The following is a 22,470-nucleotide window of genomic DNA, read 5'->3' as shown; positions in this document are numbered from 1 at the left end:
ATCTACTGCATGGTTCAGCCATCAGTGGGTGGAGATTAGCACGTCTTCCACTGCTGCACTATTTTAATACTTCCCTTCTCTTTGGTATGCGTGTCAGGGTGGAGCTGCTGGATGTGCAGGTGCCTCCCACAGCAGGAAGAACTGCCACAGGCTGACTGCGGGAGCAGGATGAGCGGCTCAGAGCCTCCCGACTGCTGGAAGTCCCCCCTGTGCCTCCGCGGCTACCGCGGAACTGCCAGGCCACCCCGGCAGCTGCGCTGTTCCCACTCCCACTTCTCCGCGTCCTTCCTTGCTCCCATTGACGTGGCCTTCTGATCTCAGCCATCCTGGTGGATTTGGGAAGCAGGGCTCAATGCGCTCTTGATTTGCATTTTACTAACCTAGTCATTCCCAGCATCCTTTCGTGGGCTCACTTGTCGGGAGAAATATCCATTCCAATCCTTTGTAAAATTTTTCTCTTATGTTATCTGCTTAAGTTGTTGAGTCAAAAGAGCTCTTTATACATTCTGGATGCAAATCACCCGTGAGACACACAGTTTTCATAGATTTTCTCCCATTCTCTGTGTGGGCCAATTCCATTTTAATTCAGAAATCAATTTGTTGTTGATTTCTTTACATAAGTTTTTTCATAAAAGTTGTTGTTCAAATGAACTGCATCTCAGTATCCATTAAACAATAATCTTTTCTTTTTTGGCCTATCTACTGCCTGATGATAATTAGGAGGTTGTTTATTTTTAACCATAAAAGGAGGATTTAGCTATCCCTCGTAAATGAATGACTGTTGTTGAAGCATTACTTAAACACAGACATTTCTAATTAGTTGGGTGGGAGACTTGCTTGGGATTCAAGTTATTTTGTGAAGCAAATTGTCTTCCCTGACAATAAGCCCATCACCACAGGAGAATAGAGATTACTCATTAACTCAAGCGACTCTTTTGTTAGATTAAAAAGGAACGGGCTGAAAAGGGTTTGTGACAACAAAATGACGGTGCAGGTCAGGTTCACAGGTGAGCACATGTGGACGTGGAGACGGGGGGGTGGGGGGTGGGTGGGGGTGCTCAGGCGAAGCTCCCAGAGCAGGTGCCTCACGGAGCAGGACAGCTTCAGGGGGAGGACGAGCCCCCACGAGCGCGGGTCTGCCGCGTTTACTCCATTTCATTACCTCAGGGTCACGCAGCCCAGCTTAGAATACCACCTCAGCCAGTGCCGACACTGTAGTGAAAGCCCCCTGTTGACCAGCGCTGTCCGGAATGGTGCACGTGTCTTTGATTAATTATCTCTGATCTATCTTTTGCTAAGGTGTTACTATGCAGGTCCGGGTGACTGGCACCCCTCAAGGTGTGACAGAATCTTTTGAAACGAGTCCCATCATCACAAATTGCATACTCCTGCTGCTCTGAAACCTGGCCCTGCCACCCACGCCTTCTCTGTAGAGTGGACAGGCCTGTAGCACCCTGCAGGGTAGAGCGGTTCAGAGAACGCAGCGGAGACACAGCGCCGGCCTCGCTGGAAGACCTGCACGGCCTGCACTGCTGGCGGTTTGCAGCAGAAATTCTGGGGCGCCCGGACCTCAGTGTGCACTGCACCCCCGGCCCAGCCCAGCCCAGGACGGCTGTGCGGAGCTTCACCCCACCTGACAACGACCGCGAGATTCAATCCACGGCTGTTCCTACTCTAACAACTCAGGCAAAGAGGGAACAGTGCAGATACAGAGATGAAAGGCGGGTCCCCCCGTCTGTCCTGAGGAGTCATTTCTCTCCGGAAGAACTCCCTGGCTTCTCTCTGTGTTAAAATCCATCTCTCATTCCCTTAACAACCCTTGGGGAGTGCAATCGTTTCCTAACTAATAGGTGGCCTGTTGTGTGTGTTACCCACGGGAGCCCTCCCCTGTCACTGAGACATCGCACATGAAGGTGTTTCTAACGTGAAGTGGCGAGGACAGCCTTGCTTTGAACGCCCTGCGCATACCGAGGTCAGTGCTCTGCTCGCGCCGACAAAAGGGCCTGTCCAGCCTCCGCGCCTGCTCCGGACCCGCCAACAGCAAGCGCACGCGCGTCTGTTTTTACCAGCAACCCAACACCTCGGTTTGAAGACCTCACCATTCGAAGAACAACCTTTCTCTGTTACCCTGGGCCCAGCGTACTTCTGAAGATCACACAGGTGTGTGGGTCACTTGTAATTACTCTTTGCTTTTCTTAACTTTGAAATACTCTTGTTTTCTCTGGGTAAATACGGTTTGCTCATTTTTAATCGGGTTTTATCTTTGATTTTTTCCCCATTGTTTTTACTATCTCTTGATATATGAGGGGTATTAATCCCATGTCTGGCATGTTTACTGTATTGTTTCCAGTTTCTGTTTATTTTATTATTCAAAATATATATTTCATACCATTGTAAACTATGTTAGTGTCTCCCATTAATTTTGCTTATATGTCTTTCGAGAATTCTGTCCTTCCCAGTTCTTCTCAGAGCAGTCACTTGGGACCCCAACTGGCCCTTGCTTTAGGAAACTTCCAGAATTGCCTACCTTGCCGCTCCAGCTTGAATTTCCCGAAGTCCTTTCCATGCACGGCTCCTTGGAAAGTGAACCCTCCTCTCTCAAGTCCCGAAGACACCTGGTGTGGAAGGAAAGGGAAAGGTGTGTACGGGAGAGGATGACGGGGAGTGCTCCTTTCACCTAAACAGCTGTTGCAGTCTGTATTTAGATGTGAGGGTAAATGGTGCATTTTTCACCACTTCTAAAGACACACTCATAGTTAAACTTTGGAAATCAATACAGAGGTGAACCTCAACTGATATAAAAATGCTCACAATATCATTTTGATCTCCAAAACGGTGGTTTTGTAATATATTTACATGTTTACTAGCTTTCTAAAGTGGTCACACATTAAATAATGAGTTATTAACGGCGTTATGTAAAACTCACTCTCGGCCACAGCGGTTGGCTGCTGTGTACCTGCGGAGGCGACACATGTGGTCAGATAATGGACTAGAACTCTGCTGATGGGTGGCCGTCTTGCGCAGAGGATGGGAGGGCCACTTTAAATCCCTGTTATCTGGAATGACTGAGTTTGAGCGTGGTCACCAGAGCACCCTGGGAACACGCATGGACACCCGGAACCTGAAACGGAGCTCTTGTTTTGTCTCAGACGGTGACCATCCCATCACTCCTGGCAATTCTGCTCTCAGTTCGGAGACTGGCTTTCATCCATTGCAAAGAGAAGGGGCAGGCACAGGCCTTTGGCACAGTGGAAACACGCACTTGAGACGCAGGCCTCTGTGCTGAAGCACCTCCGCTCCCAGTCCCAGCTCTGCTCCCAGTTCCAGCGCCACAGGGTGCACCCTGGGAGGCCAGCCACAGGGAGACCTGCGTGCAGCTCCCAGCCCTGGCTTCACTGACTTCACCTGGGAGCGTCAGCCTGTAACGGGAGACCTCCCCCTGCCTCTGTGTCTCTGCCTCTCTCATTAACTAGCAAATTAATTGACAGAACATACAGTCTGCTGCCCAGGAGAAGGACTGCCACGTTTCTCACGGGCAGACACACAGCACTGCCTCCCTGCGCTGTCCTCGATTCTGGACAGACGCAGACAAGTACTTACGTAGCCATCCAGTCCCCAGTTGTCATTTTCAAACTTGCTCACGAAAACGTCTGTTGGGCCTTTAATCTGATAAGCTTTGAGAAGTAAGTGGGCCTCCTCCTTCTTGTAGACCCCTGCAAGAGACCCATCAGCCCACGTTACAGAGATTCACCAAGCTCGTGATGTGGCCATGGCCTCCACTGGATTTGGGACATGATGCAAAGACTGTTAGGTCACAGCTCACAGAAAATTCTGAAATCAAAATTTTATTTTTACTTTTAAAATTTTGCTTCAGTAATGCTTCTCTCTGAAAAGCACTGTTTATTAAAGTCCTGGTCTGCCTTGAATAGATTCACTAATTTCAATATCGCTATTCCACAATGAGAATAAAAGGAGTACATACTCATTTCTGGTGAGTGAGAAAAATATCCAGCATTTTGTAATCCACATTATATTCCCACCTGAAGACAGAAACAGCAGAAAACAGACAAAACAACCACCATCCAAATTACACCTACTGACGGTGAGCAGCGTGAAGACACAGTCTCCTGGCCACAGAGGTGGGGCATGAGTGGCTGGAGGGAACCACCGTCCGCTACTCTTGCTGGAGTGAGAATAACGATAGCACTGCCCAGAGAAGAGACAGTGGACCCACTGGGGGACGTGTTGCAGCTACACGTGGTGGTGTACCAGAGAAGAGACAGGGGCCCACTGGGGGACGTGTTGCAGCTACACGTGGTGGCGTACCAGAGAAGAGACAGTGGGCCCACTGGGGGACGTGTTGCAGCTACACGTGGTGGCGTACCAGAGAAGAGACAGCGGACCCACTGGGGGACGTGTTGCAGCTACACGTGGTGGCGTACCAGAGAAGAGACAGTGGGCCCACTGGGGGATGTGTTGCAGCTACACGTGGTGGCGTACCAGAGAAGAGACAGGGGCCCACTGGGGGACGTGTTGCAGCTACACGTGGTGGCGTACCAGAGAAGAGACAGTGGACCCACTGGGGGACGTGTTGCAGCTACACGTGGTAGTGTACCAGAGAAGAGGCAGTGGGCCCACTGGGGGACGTGTTGCAGCTATACGTGGTGGCATACCAGAGAAGAGGCAGTGGGCCCACTGGGGGACGTGTTGCAGCTACACGTGGTGGCGTACCAGAGAAGAGACAGTGGGCCCACTGGGGGACGTGTTGCAGCTACACGTGGTGGCGTACCAGAGAAGAGACAGTGGGCCCACTGGGGGACGTGTTGCAGCTACACGTGGTGGCGTACCAGAGAAGAGACAGTGGACCCACTGGGGGACGTGTTGCAGCTACACGTGGTGGCGTACCAGAGAAGAGACAGTGGGCCCACTGGGGGACGTGTTGCAGCTACACGTGGTAGGTACCAGAGAAGAGGCAGTGGGCCCACTGGGGGACGTGTTGCAGCTACACGTGGTGGCGTACCAGAGAAGAGGCAGTGGGCCCACTGGGGGACGTGTTGCAGCTACACGTGGTGGCGTACCAGAGAAGAGGCAGTGGGCCCACTGGGGGACGTGTTGCAGCTACACGTGGTGGCGTACCAGAGAAGAGGCAGTGGGCCCACTGGGGGACGTGTTGCAGCTACACGTGGTGGCGTACCAGAGAAGAGACAGCGGGCCCACTGGGGGACGTGTTGCAGCTACACGTGGTGGCGTACCAGAGAAGAGACAGCGGGCCCACTGGGGGACGTGTTGCAGCTACACGTGGTAGTGTACCAGAGAAGAGGCAGTGGGCCCACTGGGGGACGTGTTGCAGCTACACGTGGTGGCGTACCAGAGAAGAGACAGTGGGCCCACTGGGGGACGTGTTGCAGCTACACGTGGTAGTGTACCAGAGAAGAGACAGTGGGCCCACTGGGGGACGTGTTGCAGCTACACGTGGTAGTGTACCAGAGAAGAGACAGTGGGCCCACTGGGGGACGTGTTGCTGCTACACGTGGTAGTGTACCAGAGAAGAGACAGTGGGCCCACTGGGGGACATGTTGCTGCTACACATAGTAGCGTACCGGAAGGAGGAATCAGTAAGCAAACAATGGATGAATATGAAGCAGACAGTGCTGAGCCCACAGTGCCCTGTGCTGAGAAGACAGGAGGTTTCATGGCAATTGTCTTGATGGTTTCATAGGAAAGGCAGGGGTGAGCTCCCAGGAACTGAGAGAAGCAAGCCCCCAGGGTCGTGTCGCAGGAAGAGTTTCACTGGACGCGTGCGGGAGGGAAGGGAGCCCACGGCACCCAGAGGTGCCATCCGCAATCCAGCAACTCCACGTTCTGTGGAAAACCCCAGAACTCCAAGACAGGATGCCGGCTCTGTGAGCTGTGAATGTCTCCCCGGGACAGTCCTATGGGGACTCAACAGCAGCAGCCAGCGGCACACCAGCGTCCCCGAGGGCCCTGTCCCCACCGTCCTCTATTCGCAGCAGGACGTCCCCCGCCCAAGAGGTCTGTGAGCATGGACTCATGGGGAACGACTCGGGACGCAGCACTCCCTGGTCCAGACTCAGACTTCCCACACCGAACCAGGAGGCCCGTGCACTGAATTCCCACCGCAGCATTTTCTTTGGGAAAAAAAATCACAAAGAAAGATGGCATCCAATATATTTGGGCAGTAATAAGGAAACTGAATTTTTGAAACACTCCTTGGTCTGTCCCGACACACGAGTAGACTTAGAGTACCTGATCTAAATCACTTACGCATTTGTAGGGCAAGGAGGAAGCAAATGTGTCGTGTGGAGACCTCGAATTCATAAATACCTCCCTGTTGAACATCTATGAGTGGCAGTGATTTTGCTTCTTTCCTAAGTCTAGACATGTGCATTTCTTTCCATTGTTTTCCTTCCCGAGCACACAGGAAGCATGGATGGAGGGATGGGGGAGAGCTGGCCTGCTCCCAGACTCCCCGAGAGCAGCCCCTGGGCTGTCTACTGCTCAGTGAGACAGTGGGGGCTTCGGGCCCCGTGTGGGCAGAACCAGGCTCTCAGAAACTCTCAACTTTAGGGGAAATTTTTAGAAAAAGTGGGGCAGTTAAAAAGCACACTAGATTTCGGCTTGAATGTGACACTGTGCTTACTAAGAGTGTACACTCAAGATTCTGACAGCTGAGTTCAGTCATACCCCTGACAATGACCACCGTGTCACCCTAGGAAAGCTATGCAGCTGTCAGCGGGCTCTCTCTCTCTCTCTTTCTCGGTCTCTCTCTCTCTCTCGGTCTCTCTCTCGCTCTCTCTCTCTCTCGGGAGAAAGTGAATATGATGGGTGATTACATCATAGGTTTAATGTAAGAATGAAAGTGATAATTCTATGAAGTGTTTAACACAGTGCCTGTCGCTATGTTGTTGATCGTGGAATGACCAAAGATGAAAGTGACATTTGCGGACCTGCACATCTGGATACACATCCCAGATCTTAGCGTGCTGCTGCATGACCTTGAGCAAAGGGACAGTAGTATGTGCAAGAGTTATTAAAATAGTTTCCTGGACTCGTCTCGTCATCTTTAACATGAGAAGATAACATGAACCGGCCACGTTTACTCAGACGCAGCAGTGAAACGCAGAACATGCAAAGGGCACACGGCAGGCTCAGTGCTCCCTGAGCCGGATCCCCCATGGGACAAGGCCACGGCCCACGTGCGCTCACACCGCCACGTGCTCAGTGAGAGCCTGCAGGCCTACCTGTCAGCTTCAGCTCCACCTGAGAAGCCGCCGTGAAGGTCGCGTTCACCTTACTGCTGGTTGCGTTGAACCAGTCAACGATGAGAGTCGCAAGCTGTCTTTTCCCTAAATATTCATAGTATCCTTTCCACACCGAAGTGACGAAAAACACATCTGAAGGAACTGCAGGGAACGAGGGGAGGAGACGGGTGTTAGGGCTCACACAGCTGTGAGACGCAAGCATGTCTACACTCAGAAGGCACAACCGTGTTCGCGGGAGCCCGGCCAGTAGCAGTGCCAGAGACAAGGACAGCCTTACGCCTTCACGGCGTGTGTCACCGTCAGAAACAGAAGGAGCACCGCGGCGGGGCTGTGCGGGAGACGCTGTGTTTCCAAAGCCCGAGCACAGCTACTTTAACGGGCCTTCCCAGGCCGGGGGTGTGGTGAGTGGGCGCTGCCGAGGCTTAGGTGCACTGTGCCTAACAGCAGATAGACTGAACTGACCCATGGAGTCAACACTGATGGCCCCTGGGAGCCAAGTCTGCTGCTTGACAGGCTCACAGGCTCAGCAGCACTGACACCACCTGGCAGGGTCTCTCTGTCCTCCACAAACCGGCATTTCCAGGCACTACCTTGACTGGACACGCACAGCTTGTGAACACAGATATTTCGTATCTTTGGCCTTTATTTTGTAAGTAGGGTCAACCTCTCTCTCATTCATGCTCTCCTATTCTACTTTAACCTTGTATAAAATATGCCAACATGCCCAAGGGAGGTGGAGTCAATGATCTCCAAGGTCATCTATATATATGCATATTTATATATATAAAATCCAGAGATAGAATAGAAGGAATGGAATCTTTCTTAAACATCAATTCATCTGGGACAGTAATATTTGCAAAAGTTATTAAAATAGTCTCCTGTTTTCACTCTTTTCAAAAGACATTAACTTTGGTACATCTCTGCTAATAGGCATAAAAATTTGCCATTTTCATAATATAAAAATGAATAGTATTACAATGGAAAAAGCTACACCGATGATTACACTAAATTGCTCTTTTTGCTTCATGGTGTGCTTAAATTGTCTAATTAGATAAGATCTGCTGTAAGTGGAAACATTCAAAATGCATGGTCTGGGTCGCTAGGCAGAAACAAAGCTTAGGTTCTTGCCTAATGGACTCTCCAGCAGACCCACCCACAGTCAGAGAGGGAAGACACAGAACAGGTGCATTGTGCTTGGGCTCCGTCTCTCGTCCTACACAGGTGAACCCACGGGACTTGGCCTTGCAGGGAACAGGCTAAGGAGGGACATGTGCAGTAACTTCCTCTGGCTTGGAGGAGACCCATTTTCCTAATAATAATAAGAAAAAATCAGCAAAAATGGATATATTGAGTCAAAAATCTAACATACTTGCTTATAAATAACTGGCATTAAATACTTCTGCTTACTCATCGGGGGCCTTCCAGAGGCTCCTGTTATGATCAGCAACACCCAAATGATTTCATTTTCCTTTAGTGAAATCACTATCCTTGCAGACAGCGTGGTTTTCCCTAGTTAGAATTTACTTGTTCGGCCAGAGATGTGATGCATTGTTCCAGCATTCACTTACGGGGATTGTGCTGGACTGAGGTGGTGCAGCTCGGAATGGGGCTGCCTGAGGGCGGGGTGGGGGGCACTCAGTGTCTCAGAAGTGGATTCATCCTGTGCTAGTGTGTGCAACACTCAGGCCAGGGACGGTGTGTGTGGGCCCTCTGCTGAGTCGGAGTTGTTGCTGGTGGTGTGCGGGGTAACAAAACAACAAATAAGTGAGTTGTATTAGGTCCTGCCACCCGGATGATGACCAATTTAATTAGCACTTCCTTCCAGAATGAGAAAAGGTGTATCAATGATAAGGTTTGCACCTACAAAAAGACCTGGGTATTCCAGTGTCTGCAGCACAAAATAAGCAAATAAAAAGCTGAACGGAGACGAATAATAAAAGCTGATTGTGTTTCCTTCCTCTGGGGGGGGAAAATGTGTTTCTGGAATACAGCGCATCAGTGGATTTACACTTAGTGTTGAAATAAAACAGTCCAGGGAGACTAAAGGAGAGTGTTTGTTTTTTGTTTTTTCCTTCACTGTGTAGGTGGAGAAATTCCTTTAAACCTGTTGATTTATTTTGCCTCATCTAAGAATTACAAGTGGAACACAGCCTCCTGCGTTTGCTGCATTATAAATTCTCTCTTCACATCCAAGAAGACAATGGAAAACTTGAGTAAGAAAATACTAGACGAACAGCCTGGCTTATCTGCAAAGGTTTTACTACTTCTGGAAACAATAAATAAATAAACAAACTTGACCTAAGTTAATGTAATTTGGAGACACATGCTGTAATTTAAATATTTAATGCAGATTCACAATGGCCGAGGACTTCAGGTAATGAAACCTTTCTTGGGAAAGGGGCTGCATTTTTTCAGTTTGCTGTTTAATGCATTTTACAAGGCACTAGATCCAACACAGCTCTCATGAACACATTAGAAGGCAGGGCATGTCTGGATTCGAGAGGCGGGGGCTCCTCTCTGTGCTATTCAAAAACCACGTTTGCTGTGCAACCCTCTTTATAAGGCTCTCCATTATACCACGTCATGTTCCCAAGACCACAGCCAGTGCGGCCTGGCCAAACGCCCAGGGTGTCTGTGCACCCCCCGGGGGCGGCACGACCACAGGGCTGCCTCCCGCGTGGTGTGACGTTGTTCCACTGGACGACTCTCGGGAAAGGAGTCGAGATGGGCACAGGCTTGGTGTCTTTACATAATCAAAACATTAACTTTGCCATGGACGCGTGGGATTCAAAAATGCCACTGTTAAAAATCGTTCACTGCAGAGGACAGATCACTCCGTTTGATTGAAATCTATAACTGTTCTGGTATACAAACCTGGAGTTTTAGTAACTGTTTCATTAACTTCTCTCACTCCTTTACCTACAAGTAAAAAGACAAATTATCATTTTCAAGAGCACTTAACGTTTGAATAAGGTTGAAAAAAATGTCAAATTGAAGCACTTTTCCTCTCTTCAGAGTCTGTACAAAGTATGAGTACCCTACACAAACGCATCTTGAACCCAGATATTCCCGGCAGGTGGGCAGGCGGCGTGTGCAGAGGGCAGAGCCTCTCTCGCACAGGCACTGGCCACTGACGGGGCTACACAGAGAGCCTTGCAAACAGGGTGGCTGGGGCCGGCTTTTCTTCTTTTCTGTGATATCCTACTGGGGAGATCCTGCCCCGAACTGAACGGTAATAGCTAAAGAATTAAGACTTTTTATAACTCTCTTAATTCTCCAATCCCTCACCCAAATCGGTGACCGCACAACTTAATGTTGAAGGGCATCAGCTTATTTCCACGGTGCCTAATGTGGCCACGTTACATTTAACTCACAATCCCTCACCCTGCCAGTGTTCTATCAAGCTACCAATCACCATTTTTCAAAGTCGCAGTCCGGACAGGAAAGGTCATGGAAGTACATGTCTTTGCAGATGACAAAAGGGCTCCAGGATCTAAAGCCAAAGCCACTCACTTTATGAGAACGCATCTCTGCCGTTTATGCTGTTCGTGTTCAATGTGCGCCTAATCTCCGTTTGGCTGGGCACAGGTGAAGCCTGCTCTCACCAAAGCTGACCCAGAGGGATTACTCTCGTTAGCAAATTCACGCATTTTTGAGTAATCAATGCATCATTTCCATGCTGATTACTTTCACAAATTCAGAGAGAAAAATCGGCATCAAAAACACATAGAGATATATTCTATCACCAGATGATGTGGAACGTTAAAAATGTACAGACAGCTTAATTTAAACACTCTCAGACGTTTGGTGGTATTTGTCCCTTCTAATTTTTAAGGACAGACTTTTCTGAAAATACATGATGCGCTACTTTCCTTTTGAGGCAGTGAGTTCTCCTTCAACCAGGTCGCTTTTCTCTTAAAGCATCATTACAACACGATGCGGCCTACATGCTTCCTGTGTTGTGCCTTCATGAGTCAGCCCTCACTAGATGCACACACACACACAGCTGGCGCACCTCGGCGTGGTCCTGACAGTGGGAGTCAGTGGTGTCATTCCCACAGCCCGGTGCGTACGCATCCATCGCATCTTCAGCCTGGACACCTGCCTCGCGGGCAGCACGCGCTCCCCCCACACTTCAGGAATATATTCCACTCCCTGGGCGGTGACTTACTTTTACAGACAGGCGACTTCCCTGTCCATTTCATATCTGCTTTACACGTCCTGTGCTCTGATCCACCTGCAAGGAAGAACCCTGGGTGGCAGGTGTACACCAGGGTGTAGCCAAACGTGGGGAGATCAATGGCTCTCACGTCGGCGTGCGCGGGGGTCTCTGGCTGTCGGCAGGCATGAGCTGGAAAAGTACGGATTCCGTTAGGAAACCCAGAAGCTCTGTTCATTACACAGCTAGCACAAGTCAATGGGGGCAAAGGCGCCTGAGAATGGAAGTAACCACGAGGGTGCTGTGTGTGTTGCCAATTTCTGTACAGAGACCTGGAGTGGAGGTTATAGCTTGAAATAAATGTAACACTTCTGATATGCTATTCAGGTACAGAGTGTGTTGAATATCCTTAAAAGGCCAGTCCTATGAGACACACGCACACACATACACACACACACACAGATTGGCACATACTTAGAAATTTGCCTTGATTTCCAGAAAATTTATTATTCAATTAAATTAATGGAAAAATTCAATGTATATTAATAAATTCACAGTATTTCCTTTAAAATATAATTTAGGAATAAATGAGGTTGTAATGCTTATTTTATTTGAAGGATCTTCAAGAATTAATGAAAAAGTCAAGTTATTTTTTAATTCCAGTTTCACATGAATTTCTTGAAGGCCCCTAGTATCGCAAATAACTTCATTCTTTATAAAGTTCATGCGTGTGTCTCAAATAAAGAATCTGGAAATTACGAAGCAGGTTTACAGCTTTTAAATGGTGAATGCAGTTGCTTGAAGTAGTGTCAGTATTTCATACTGCGGCAAGCATTCAACTGCCAATCTAATGAGGCCCTGGTATTAGGATCTCTGCTACGCACACACATACTTGTCCTATCCATATCCAGTTTGAGCACTCAGTGGAGAACAAGACAGTTCTGAGGGGAACACATGCCTGATGACACGAACACACACCAAAGGACAGCGTCCGTCACACTGTTCCTCCAGCAGTCTACCAACGTGCTCGTGACTGACGTAGGGGGAGTGAGGCACTGCATCTCACTACAGTCACAGCTGACGGGAGGAATGGCTGACCCACTAAGCTTACAGGTAGCTTCTTTTTCTAATTCTCGTAATGAATTACACAATGAAATTTGATCTTTAAATAACTTTATCTACTCATGTACAGCTCAGTCCTAGAGCAAGAGCAGCCATGAGAGCACGCCCACTGGCATCTGGCACCCGTCTCCCGCGTGGCCACCTCTCTGCTCACCTGACGCCAAGGTGAGCGGTCACGGCACGCACAAGTGAGCTCTCTCCAGAACGTCAGCTGTGTCACTCACTCATCTCGGTTTCCAGCCATTTCTCAGACTGAGTGGGCCTCGTGTCACCTGGACAGCTTGCTAGACTATCGATGCCCTCTGGCCCTCGGCCTGCCCACCCCTTCCTCCGGAGTTGTCTGACAGGTCTAGGTGCCTTGAGAACCAGCAGTTACCACTGACTCCCCGCAGGGCTGACACTGCTGTCCTAGAAACCCAAACTTGGAGAAACACCCGGAGGAGAGGATGACGGCATCACAACAGGCCAGGTCCTCCTGACCCGTGAAGGTGGACACTTCCCGGACCTCTGGCATACCCAGCTCCTGCCGCCAGCGGGGAAAGGGACCCACTTACGGATGCACTCTGTCTGTATCCCGCTCCACGTCAAATTGGCCAGGCAAGTTCGAGTCGTAGAGCCTTGGATATGGTAGCCTTTCCTGCACCTGAAGAACACCATGCTTCCAACCTGGAGAGCAAACCAACACGGGATTCAGAGCAAGGCAGACTCCAGGTCAGCGCTGTGCTCCACAGCCACTGCCAGCGCAGACGTGCGCCAGCGCTCTCTCGGTCGTTTCAAGCTTCTGTGTGCATCAACACGCACACCCGACCACATGTTGCAGCCCTGTGCATCAACATGTACACCAACCACACATTATAGCCCCGCATGTTATAGCCCTGTGCATCAACATGTACACCCAACCACACATTATAGCCCCGCATGTTACAGCCCTGTGCATCAACATGTACACCCAACCACACATGATAGCCCCACATGTTATAGCCCTGTGCATCAACATGTACACCAACCACACATGATAGCCCCACATGTTATAGCCCTGTGCATCAACATGTACACCAACCACACATGATAGCCCCACATGTTACAGCCATGTGCATCAACATGTACACCCAACCACACATTATAGCCCCACATGTTACAGCCATGTGCATCAACATGTACACCCAACCACACATGGTAGCCCCACATGTTACAGCCCTGTGCATCAACATGTACACCAACCACACATTACAGCCCCACATGTTACAGCCCTGGGTGTCAACATGTACACCAACCACACATGATAGCCCCACATGTTACAGCCCTGGGTGTCAACATGTACACCCAACCACACATTACAGCCCCACATGTTATAGCCCTGGGTGTCAACATGTAAACCAACCACCCATTATATCCCCACATGTTACAGCCCTGTGCATCACCATGTACACCCAACCACACATGATAGCCCCACATGTTATAGCCCTGGGTGTCAACATGTACACCCAACCACACATTATAGCCCCACATGTTACAGCCCTGGGTGTCAACATGTACACCCAACCACACATTACAGCCCCACATGTTACAGCCCTGTGCATCACCATGTACACCCAACCACACATGATAGCCCCACATGTTATAGCCCTGGGTGTCAACATGTACACCCAACCACACATTATAGCCCCACATGTTACAGCCCTGGGTGTCAACATGTACACCCAATCACACATTACAGCCCCACATGCTACAGCCCTGTGCATCACCATGTACACCCAACCACACATTACAGCCCCACATGTTATAGCCCTGGGTGTCAACATGTACACCAACCACACGTTATAGCCCCACATGTTACAGCCCTGGGTGTCAACATGTACACCCAACCACACATTATAGCCCCACATGTTACAGCCCTGTGCATCAACATGTACACCCAACCACACATTATAGCCCCACATGTTATAGCCCTGGGTGTCAACATGTACACCCAACCACACGTTACAGCCCTGGAAGCCAACATGCACATCCAAGCACACATTATAGCCCCGTGAGCCAACACGCACACCTGACCACACATTATAGCCCTGTGAACCAACATGCACACCCAACCACACATTATAGCCCTGTGATCCAACACACACACCTGTGAGCCAACACACACACCTGACTACACATTATAGCTCTGTGAGCCAACATGCACACCTGACCACATGTTACAGCCCTGTGAGCCAACACACACACCTGACCACACGTTACAGCCCTGTGAGCCAACATGCACACCTGACCACACATTACAGCCCTGTGAGCCAACACACACACCCAACCACACATTACAGCCCTGTGAGCCAACACACACACCTGTGAGCCAACACACACACCTGACTACACATTACAGCCCTGTGCATCAACACGCACACCCGACCACACTTTATAGCCCTGTGAGCCAACACACACAACCACACGTTACAGCCCTGCACACGGCAGCGATTGCTCAGTGAACCACGTGGTCGTGGACTTGGGGAAACGTGACCAGCAGGAGGCTGTTCATTCATGTTGCTGTGAATTCAGTTGTAAGGATCACAAGGACCTCCCTGTCCCTGCTGGCTCCTCGCGAGGGATCAGAGGAAGCTGCTGCTAAATCGACTCACCATGAACTGCCTCTGACACTACGCTGTGCACAGCCCGTGAAGGATTACTGAAAGCAAGGGTGATCAGTGGCAACCAAGCTTTCGCTTTCCGTGTGAGTCAGTGAGAGCGACAGACGGCACTGGCCATCATTCCGAGATACTCGGCTTCAAGTATTGGTATCCAAGATGCACGGACCTGAAGCTGCCTTCGGGACCTAACCTAAAGCTGACGAGTCTTGACCTCTCAGCTGCCCGGAGGATTTCTCTGGTGGGATGAGGAGGGCGTCAGGAGAGAGCCGAGTGCTGCTGCCTGCAGGACGTGATGTGGTGTTCACGCGAGGGCCAGTGCTGAGGCTGGACCTCCGGTGGCTGAGATCCCGCATCCCACAGCTCTGGGGTTCAAAGTCACATCACCCGAGAGCCATGCAGCGGGTTGACTGCTTAAGATGCTTACAGCTTTTGCTTCCCCTTTCATTACCTTCTGTTTCAAGGTATTTGCCCAATATTAACTGAACTATTAATGTATACATTGTGAAAAGTCAAATGAACATCCCAAAGTGATATTCAGCGTACTAATACAGCTCAGGGATTCAAGAGGTCACTGGGAGAAGATAGCACAAGTAATCTTACAATAAGGGATCTGAACACATCTCTTTTTCCTTTCTCTCTCTCTCTCTCTCTTTTGTTATTTGTCCATTACATCAAGTCCCTGAATGAAGTCTTCTATGTGCAGATATTCAGAAATAAGTGAACTTGATCTGAGAATTGCCATGAGTTTAACTGACATACAAAATCATGCATGCTTTCAAATACAAATGTAGCAACTATTACATATATAACATATATAGTTATCCTGAACTTTTCTAAAGATTTATTCATTTGAAAGTCAGAGTTACAGAGAGAGAGGGGGGGGGGAGAAGAAGAGACACAGAGGGAGAGAGAAATCTTCCATCTCCTGGTTCACTCCCCAAATGGCCTAAATGGCCAGGGCTGGGCCAGACTGAAGCCAGGACCTAGGAGCTTCTGCTGGGTCTCCTATGTGGGTGCAGAGACCCAAGCACTTGGGCCATCCTCCTCTGCTTTCCAGGCACATTATTAGGAAGCTGGATCAGAAGTGGAGCAGTTGGGCCTTGAACCAGCACAAACACAGGATGCCGGCATTGTAGGCGGCAGTTTACACACTACATCACAATGCTGGCCCCAAGGATATCCTGATTTTGATAGTAAAAACGTATGCAGAATCCTCTTTGAATGAATCTATTTGTGCAACACAAAAAAAGATACAGTAATAAATATTGACATACATGGGGCGGGGGCTGTGGGGTAGTGGATGCAGCTGCTGCCCGCAATGCCAGCATCCCGTGTGGGCACCAGCTCGGGTCCCAGCTCCTCCACTTTGATCCGGCTCCCTGCTTATGGCCTGAGAAAAGCAGTGGAAGAAGGCCCAAGTGCTGGGCACCTGCCACCTGTGTGGGAGACCTGGCTGCAGCCCCCGGCTCCTGGCTCCTGGTAACCATTCAGGAAGTGAACCAGCAGATGCAAGATCTCTCTCTCTGTCTCTCTCCATGTCTCCCTCTATGTCTCTCCTATGTCTCTGAAACTCTTTCAAATAAAAAAATAAATCTTTAAAAAATTAACAATAGACATACAGATTCACGTGTCGATGACATTTTATTTTTAAAAGAATGGTGAAGGCCGGCGCCGCGGCTCACTAGGCTAATCCTCCACCTAGCGGTGCCGGCACACGGGGTTCTAGTCCCGGTCGGGGCGCCAGATTCTATCCCGGTTGCCCCTCTTCCAGGCCAGCTCTCTGCTGTGGCCAGGGAGTGCAGTGGAGGATGGCCCAAGTGCTTGGGCCCTGCACCCCATGGGAGACCAGGAGAAGCACCTGGCTCCTGCCTTCGGATCAGTGCGGTGCGCCGGCTGCAGCGTGCCAGCCACGGCAGCCATTGGAGGGTGAACCAACGGCAAAAGGAAGACCTTTCTCTCTGTTTCTCTCTATCCATTCTGCCTATCAAAAATAAATAAATAAACAAACAAACAAACAAACATTAAAAAAAAAGAATGGTGAAATGGAAGTGGAATACCTCATATCCCCGGGAGCTATTCTGGATTCCAAAGTGCGGGGTACCAGGGTCTGGGCAGCTGTTATGAGCAGGATCTGAAATTCACAAGTTAAAAAAAAAAACAGGGTTAGTTATGATCATTGTGATCATTCTAACATATTTTACTCAACTCTAACTTCTTTTGAAGCTGAGAAATTTCTGCTTTGGCAAATGTCCAAAGTGTTTTTCGTGAAGGTTAAAAGTTCCAGTGCGTGCCATTTTCGGCTTTCCTCAGACATCTTCCCTAGATGTTGATCTTTAGTTTGTTTTCAGACTGTGACAGCTTTGTAGTTCCCTCCCGTAGAGGAATAAGCGCATTCCATTCTCCACTGCACTCTCCCGTATGCAGCTGGCAAATGTATTGTCTTCTACAAATATCATTCGGTTTAGGAGGGTTCAGTTGCTGTCCATCTCATTTGGCCATCCATTGTATTACTGTACATTTCTGGGGTTTTACTTCCTCGAGATTTCTAAACGAGGGGGCCACTCAGCGCTCGTGAGCAGAGGGACATGGGAGACCACGGGGACATTTTGCAAACAGCCCTGAGCAGTCAGGGAGCCCGCACGGCGCTCACTGATCTCCGGCTGCTCACAGAGAAGCGGAATCGACATTTCCATCGCCTGCTTTCCAGGGCAGCCGCTTGCCAGGGAGAGGACAGAGATGGCGCCCGTGAACCAGGAGTTTAAGTCAACTGACAGTAAGCATTCCTTTAATTATGAAGAATAATGCCTCCATTAGATTATCTCTAATCTGTCTTCCTTTTTAAATAGACACCACTGCATTTCTTAGAAAACAACCAGGGCTATAAATCATTATTCTTTACTGCAAATTTGCAAAATGAAGCTCGGTAAAATTGGGTGGTCAAAATTAACCCAACAGTGAGACTGGAATGTGCAGTGACAAAGCAGCAGGCCGTGCTGTCTCTGTGGTGGGGGAGTCTGGGGCCAGGACAGGAGCCCTGCCTTTCTGTGCACAGTGTAGCCAGCTGAGATGCTTGGAGAGCGGGAGACCTCGGGACCGAGGGCAACGTTACTCTCGCAGTCTTCCGGCTTAGCGAGGCTGTGATCGGCACAGCTGATCCCTGTGTGCACAGAGAATGGTGCCCTGCACAGAGCGTTCCCTATGGGGATGTTATCTCCACAACCACACGCGGTCCAGTTCTAGGGCACACAGAGCCATTACCAATGCAGATGGGCTGCACGCCGCTCCAGGAGCCGTCGGCTTGGCACACTCTTCGGGAAGACCCCACGAGGATGAACGGAGATTTGCACTGGAAGAGGACTTCCGACTTGTAGGTGAAGCTCTTCCCGCTCTGCCTCCCCTCGGCGGGCGTGCCAGGGTCTCCACAGAACACGGCTGCAGGAAACAACCCAAAACGTCACCCCGGGGTGCCTGGGTCCCGTTAGACCCAGAACTCACCTGAAGAGTTTCTGTTAACTCTTTCAGGTTTGCCAGTCACCCCTGGACGCCTGAAAGGAAAGCCCCTGGCCCCAGGCCCACTGTCTCCAGTGCCACAGGGGTGGGGCTGGGACCGCTCAACACCGTGCTGCCCCCCCGCCCCCCCCTAGGCTGTGCCCGGGCGGAGTTCAGAACTTACGCAGGCACTGAGGGACCTCTCCCTTCCACACGCCGCGCCCTTCGCAGGAGAGGATGGCGGAGTGAGAAAGCTGGTAGCCGTCCACGCAGCTGTAGCTGATGCTGGAGCCCCAGCGGAAGTCGCTGCCTTCCACCCTGCCGTTGTGCACCTGCGGAGGCTGAGTGCACAGCACCGCTGTTTCCAAGAAGAAGCAGCGGTCAGCCACATCCCAGAGCGCCCAACGCGGCCCCGCGGTTCAGCCCGCCCGCGCTGCCATCCCACGGGTGCTTGTCACAAGCGAGTTACTGAGGGAGACGGTGAACACAACAGCAGTGGGAAACGCACCCTGCCCTGGCCGCCCAAGCTCCTGATTCACAAGGACTGAGGATTCACCTGTGAGGTTCGGGGCCCGAGTGCCCTGAGCAGAGAGGGCAGGCAGTGTGGGGCCCCAGGAGGGGCCAGCAAGGGGAGGCGGGTGGCAAACGGCAGAGATCTGCAGGGACACGCCGCCCCGCCCGTGCCGACTCTAATGAACGCAGGGGGTATGAGAAAGAGCAACGGGAGCCTGCAAGTGTGTACACAGAGTCCCAGGGCCAAGACCACTGCTGCCATGACCGCACCTAGAACCTCCCAGCACACGGTGCACTTAGGGCCCCGGATGGAACAGGGGCAGCCTTAGGAGTTGAGAGAAAGAACGGAAGACAGGAAGACCCTTAACCTCCCAGGGGACAGAGAGGAAAGAGGTGGCCATCACAGGACAGGGGGCCGTGGATCAGGCCTTAGGGGTCCTGGAGGCATCACGAGAACCCGTCCACACAAAACCCTGGATCCTGGGAGCCCAGTGGAGACACCACCACCTGTTCCTTCACTTACCGCTGATACGTAGGTAGGTAGGTAGCTAGACAGATAGATAGATAGGTAGATAGATAGATAGGTAGATAGAGTATCATAAAAAGAGTGATTTGATACTGGTAAGTGTATTTTCAAGGATTCTTAGCCCAAATGAGGGCTTCGTAAATGCAAGCTGAGTCAAAGAAAACGCGGCTTCACACAGTACCCGCCCAGTGCGCAGGGCGCACCTTTGCAGACCGGCTTGCTCTGGTTCCAGGTGCCGTCCCTGGTGCAGCGGATCGTGGCCGCCGCGGCAGGCTCCATGAGATAGCCAGGGTTGCACTGGTAGCTCACTGTGCTGTTGAAGGTGAAGTCGCTCCCAAACTGGATGCCGTTGGGCAGCGTGCCGGGGTCTCCGCAGCTCACGACTGCCGGCAGCAGGGTAGAGCAAGAGAAGCAGAAGCGTCGTGAAAGGGGGAATCACGGTCCTGCAGCTGCCATTCAAAGTACTGAATCCCGAAAGGGACGCAGTCCTGCGCTGGCCCATCTCCCCGACCTGCTCTCAGGAGCCTGTGTCTTTGGCAGCCCCATTTCTGTTCTCCGGGTGGCTGGCTGTGGGGAAGCCAGCGCCCTCCCACGGCCGGCCCTGCCCGGGCTCAGGGGCCCCCACTCGGCCAGGGTCAGGCCCAGACACTTTCCCTCCCTGGAGACTGAACTTCCCACAGACACACAGGCTGGACGTGTTGTAGTCTCAGTACCCAAGAACCAGAAGCTTAGCGCTGCTTCGCCCACGTAAGACGGTGGAGAAAAACGCTTGGGTACCCAAGAAACAGACTCACTCCAAACACAGATATAAATCAAACACACACCTCCCTGTTTTCTCCATGAAATCAAAAACTAATAAAACTCGTTCAAACGGCAACGTCTGCTTCTCTCTGCTTCTGTCAAGCGGATTTGCTAGCACCGGGCTGGAGCACAGCGCGACGCGGGTTACTAACTTGTGCAATCCGGAGCCGTGCCGGTCCAGGTCCCGTTGGCGGTGCAGTGCCGGGTCATGAGCCCCGCGGTCTTGTAGCCCTCCCAGCAAGCGTAGATGACGGAGCTGGAGAAGAGGATGCCGTCACTGCTGACGATCATGCCGTTGGTGGGCGTGCCGGGGTTTCCACAGGACACGGCTGAGGAGGAAACACAGAGGGCTGACCTGGGACCAGCGCTGACTGGCTTGGACCAGTTGGGGAGAAGGCAGGGTCGGAGCTTAGCAGCTGCACATTCATTACAAAAGCACCGAGAATGTTCGCAGATCTCGGCCACATTTTGCCATGGGATTCGCAGGTTTATTTCACCGGGGAGCCACATTTTGCCATGGGATTCGCAGGTTTATTTCACCGGGGAGCTACGCGTGTGAAGCTGAAAACTCACGCTGCCTCTTCCAAAGCGCATGCTTCCCATCAAATTGAAACAAGATCTGGAGCACTGGGTACCCAAGGCGTGCTGCTTCGGGGCTGAGCTCATTTTTCACACCGAGACGGAACCCCCAGGACTCCGTGAGCGTGTGTGTTACACAGAAGCAGCCCCTGCACGTACGGGCTGTGATTACAAACTCAGCGGAGAACTCATTTTGGCAAAAGAGTGCTGAGGACTCTGACTGGCTGCACCCCAGTGGATGGGAAATTCGTCTCAACGCCACCACGCGGGAAGAGGCCCGCACACGGCCGCACCACGTGCAGGCACTCAGGCCTGGCTGCTGCAGGTCAGGGTGGCGGCTCTGCGCCCCACGTCTGCCCGTGCCCTCCTCAGTCGGCAACGGGAACAGTCCGCAGCTGCTGGGTGCGTTTCAAGGTGAGGGTCTCATTCGCTAATTCTGGTTTTTGCCCATTTTAGATGAGTGTATTTAGTAGGATTGTTATGTTTCTTTTTAACCCTAGCACGAAAATGCACAATAGGCAGACAAATACAGAATGTGATGCTTGCCTACAATTTAATTACTGCATCACAGGACTACCCAAAATGACCAGCAGATTTCAAAATGGTTTTTGCATATTTATTGGCTCCCCTTTCACATCTAGCCTGAAAACACATTTTTCTTAAAAACATGGAGGTACACAGGCTGCAATGTTGTATAGGGTTTACACGTTTTTTTAATTAACTCCAGCATTTTTATTTCTAGTAGACCTACACAGGTGCACACACTCCTGGGGTATCATGTGATGTGATGCTTTATTGCATGTATACATTGTGTGATGCTTTATTGCATGTATACATTGTGTGATGCTTTATTGCATGTATACATTGTGTGATGCCCAACCACGGTAAGTGCTTTACCCTTTCAAGCATTTTGCATTTCTAAGTAAAGCATCCTAAATCCTATCTTTCAGTTTCTTTTTATTTTTTATTTATATAACGTGAACAGATTTCATGTATTTCTTTTTTTTATATTTAAAAGCAGGATTTATTAGAGTCAAAGTCCTCCATCCATAGTGGCATGGAGGGGGCTCTGAGAGAGGAAAAACCCAAAGTGGTCCATGGCAGTGGAGTTGGTAAGCACAATGTTGACTGGCATTCAGTTACAAGGCGGGGACAAAGCCCATCCCAGACCTGGCTTACATCCTTTATCCTCTCTGGCTTGCTCCTGATAGAACAAAAATCCACGGGTGGGGGGCACATTTAGGAGCACAGTGAGAATTCCCGCCCACCCTCCTTTCTTTCTCATTCTTTCTTTTCATTTCACAATGATGTGCTTCCAGTTTGCACTGGCCATTTCAGAGATTACTTTCCAATGCTCAC

At 50.6% G+C, this 22,470-nt stretch overlaps 1 protein-coding gene across 3 annotated transcripts in view; it reads right to left on the bottom strand.

Annotated features, from left to right (window-relative positions):
* The window catches only part of CSMD1 (CUB and Sushi multiple domains 1), a 2,053,194-nt gene that overhangs the window by 9,243 nt on the left and 2,021,481 nt on the right, over window positions 1–22,470 (bottom strand). For 2 of the 3 annotated variants that reach the window (XM_070047233.1, XM_070047235.1), the window contains 11 exons: window positions 20,685–20,861; window positions 19,935–20,114; window positions 18,877–19,050; window positions 18,462–18,635; window positions 17,261–17,334; window positions 13,119–13,230; window positions 11,455–11,634; window positions 10,158–10,202; window positions 7,263–7,424; window positions 3,601–3,713; window positions 2,528–2,615 (listed from right to left, as the gene is read on the bottom strand). In XM_070047233.1, coding sequence (XP_069903334.1) covers window positions 2,528–2,615; window positions 3,601–3,713; window positions 7,263–7,424; window positions 10,158–10,202; window positions 11,455–11,634; window positions 13,119–13,230; window positions 17,261–17,334; window positions 18,462–18,635; window positions 18,877–19,050; window positions 19,935–20,114; window positions 20,685–20,861 — 1,479 coding nt within the window. The remainder of the gene's footprint in view (window positions 1–2,527; window positions 2,616–3,600; window positions 3,714–7,262; window positions 7,425–10,157; window positions 10,203–11,454; window positions 11,635–13,118; window positions 13,231–17,260; window positions 17,335–18,461; window positions 18,636–18,876; window positions 19,051–19,934; window positions 20,115–20,684; window positions 20,862–22,470) is intronic. The other variant, XM_070047234.1, reaches the window with a different exon arrangement.

The sequence above is a fragment of the Oryctolagus cuniculus genome, chromosome 8 (genome assembly GCF_964237555.1).
Source record: "Oryctolagus cuniculus chromosome 8, mOryCun1.1, whole genome shotgun sequence".
Taxonomy (NCBI): Eukaryota; Metazoa; Chordata; class Mammalia; order Lagomorpha; family Leporidae; genus Oryctolagus; species Oryctolagus cuniculus.
This window is presented reverse-complemented; position numbering and strand designations above follow the sequence as displayed.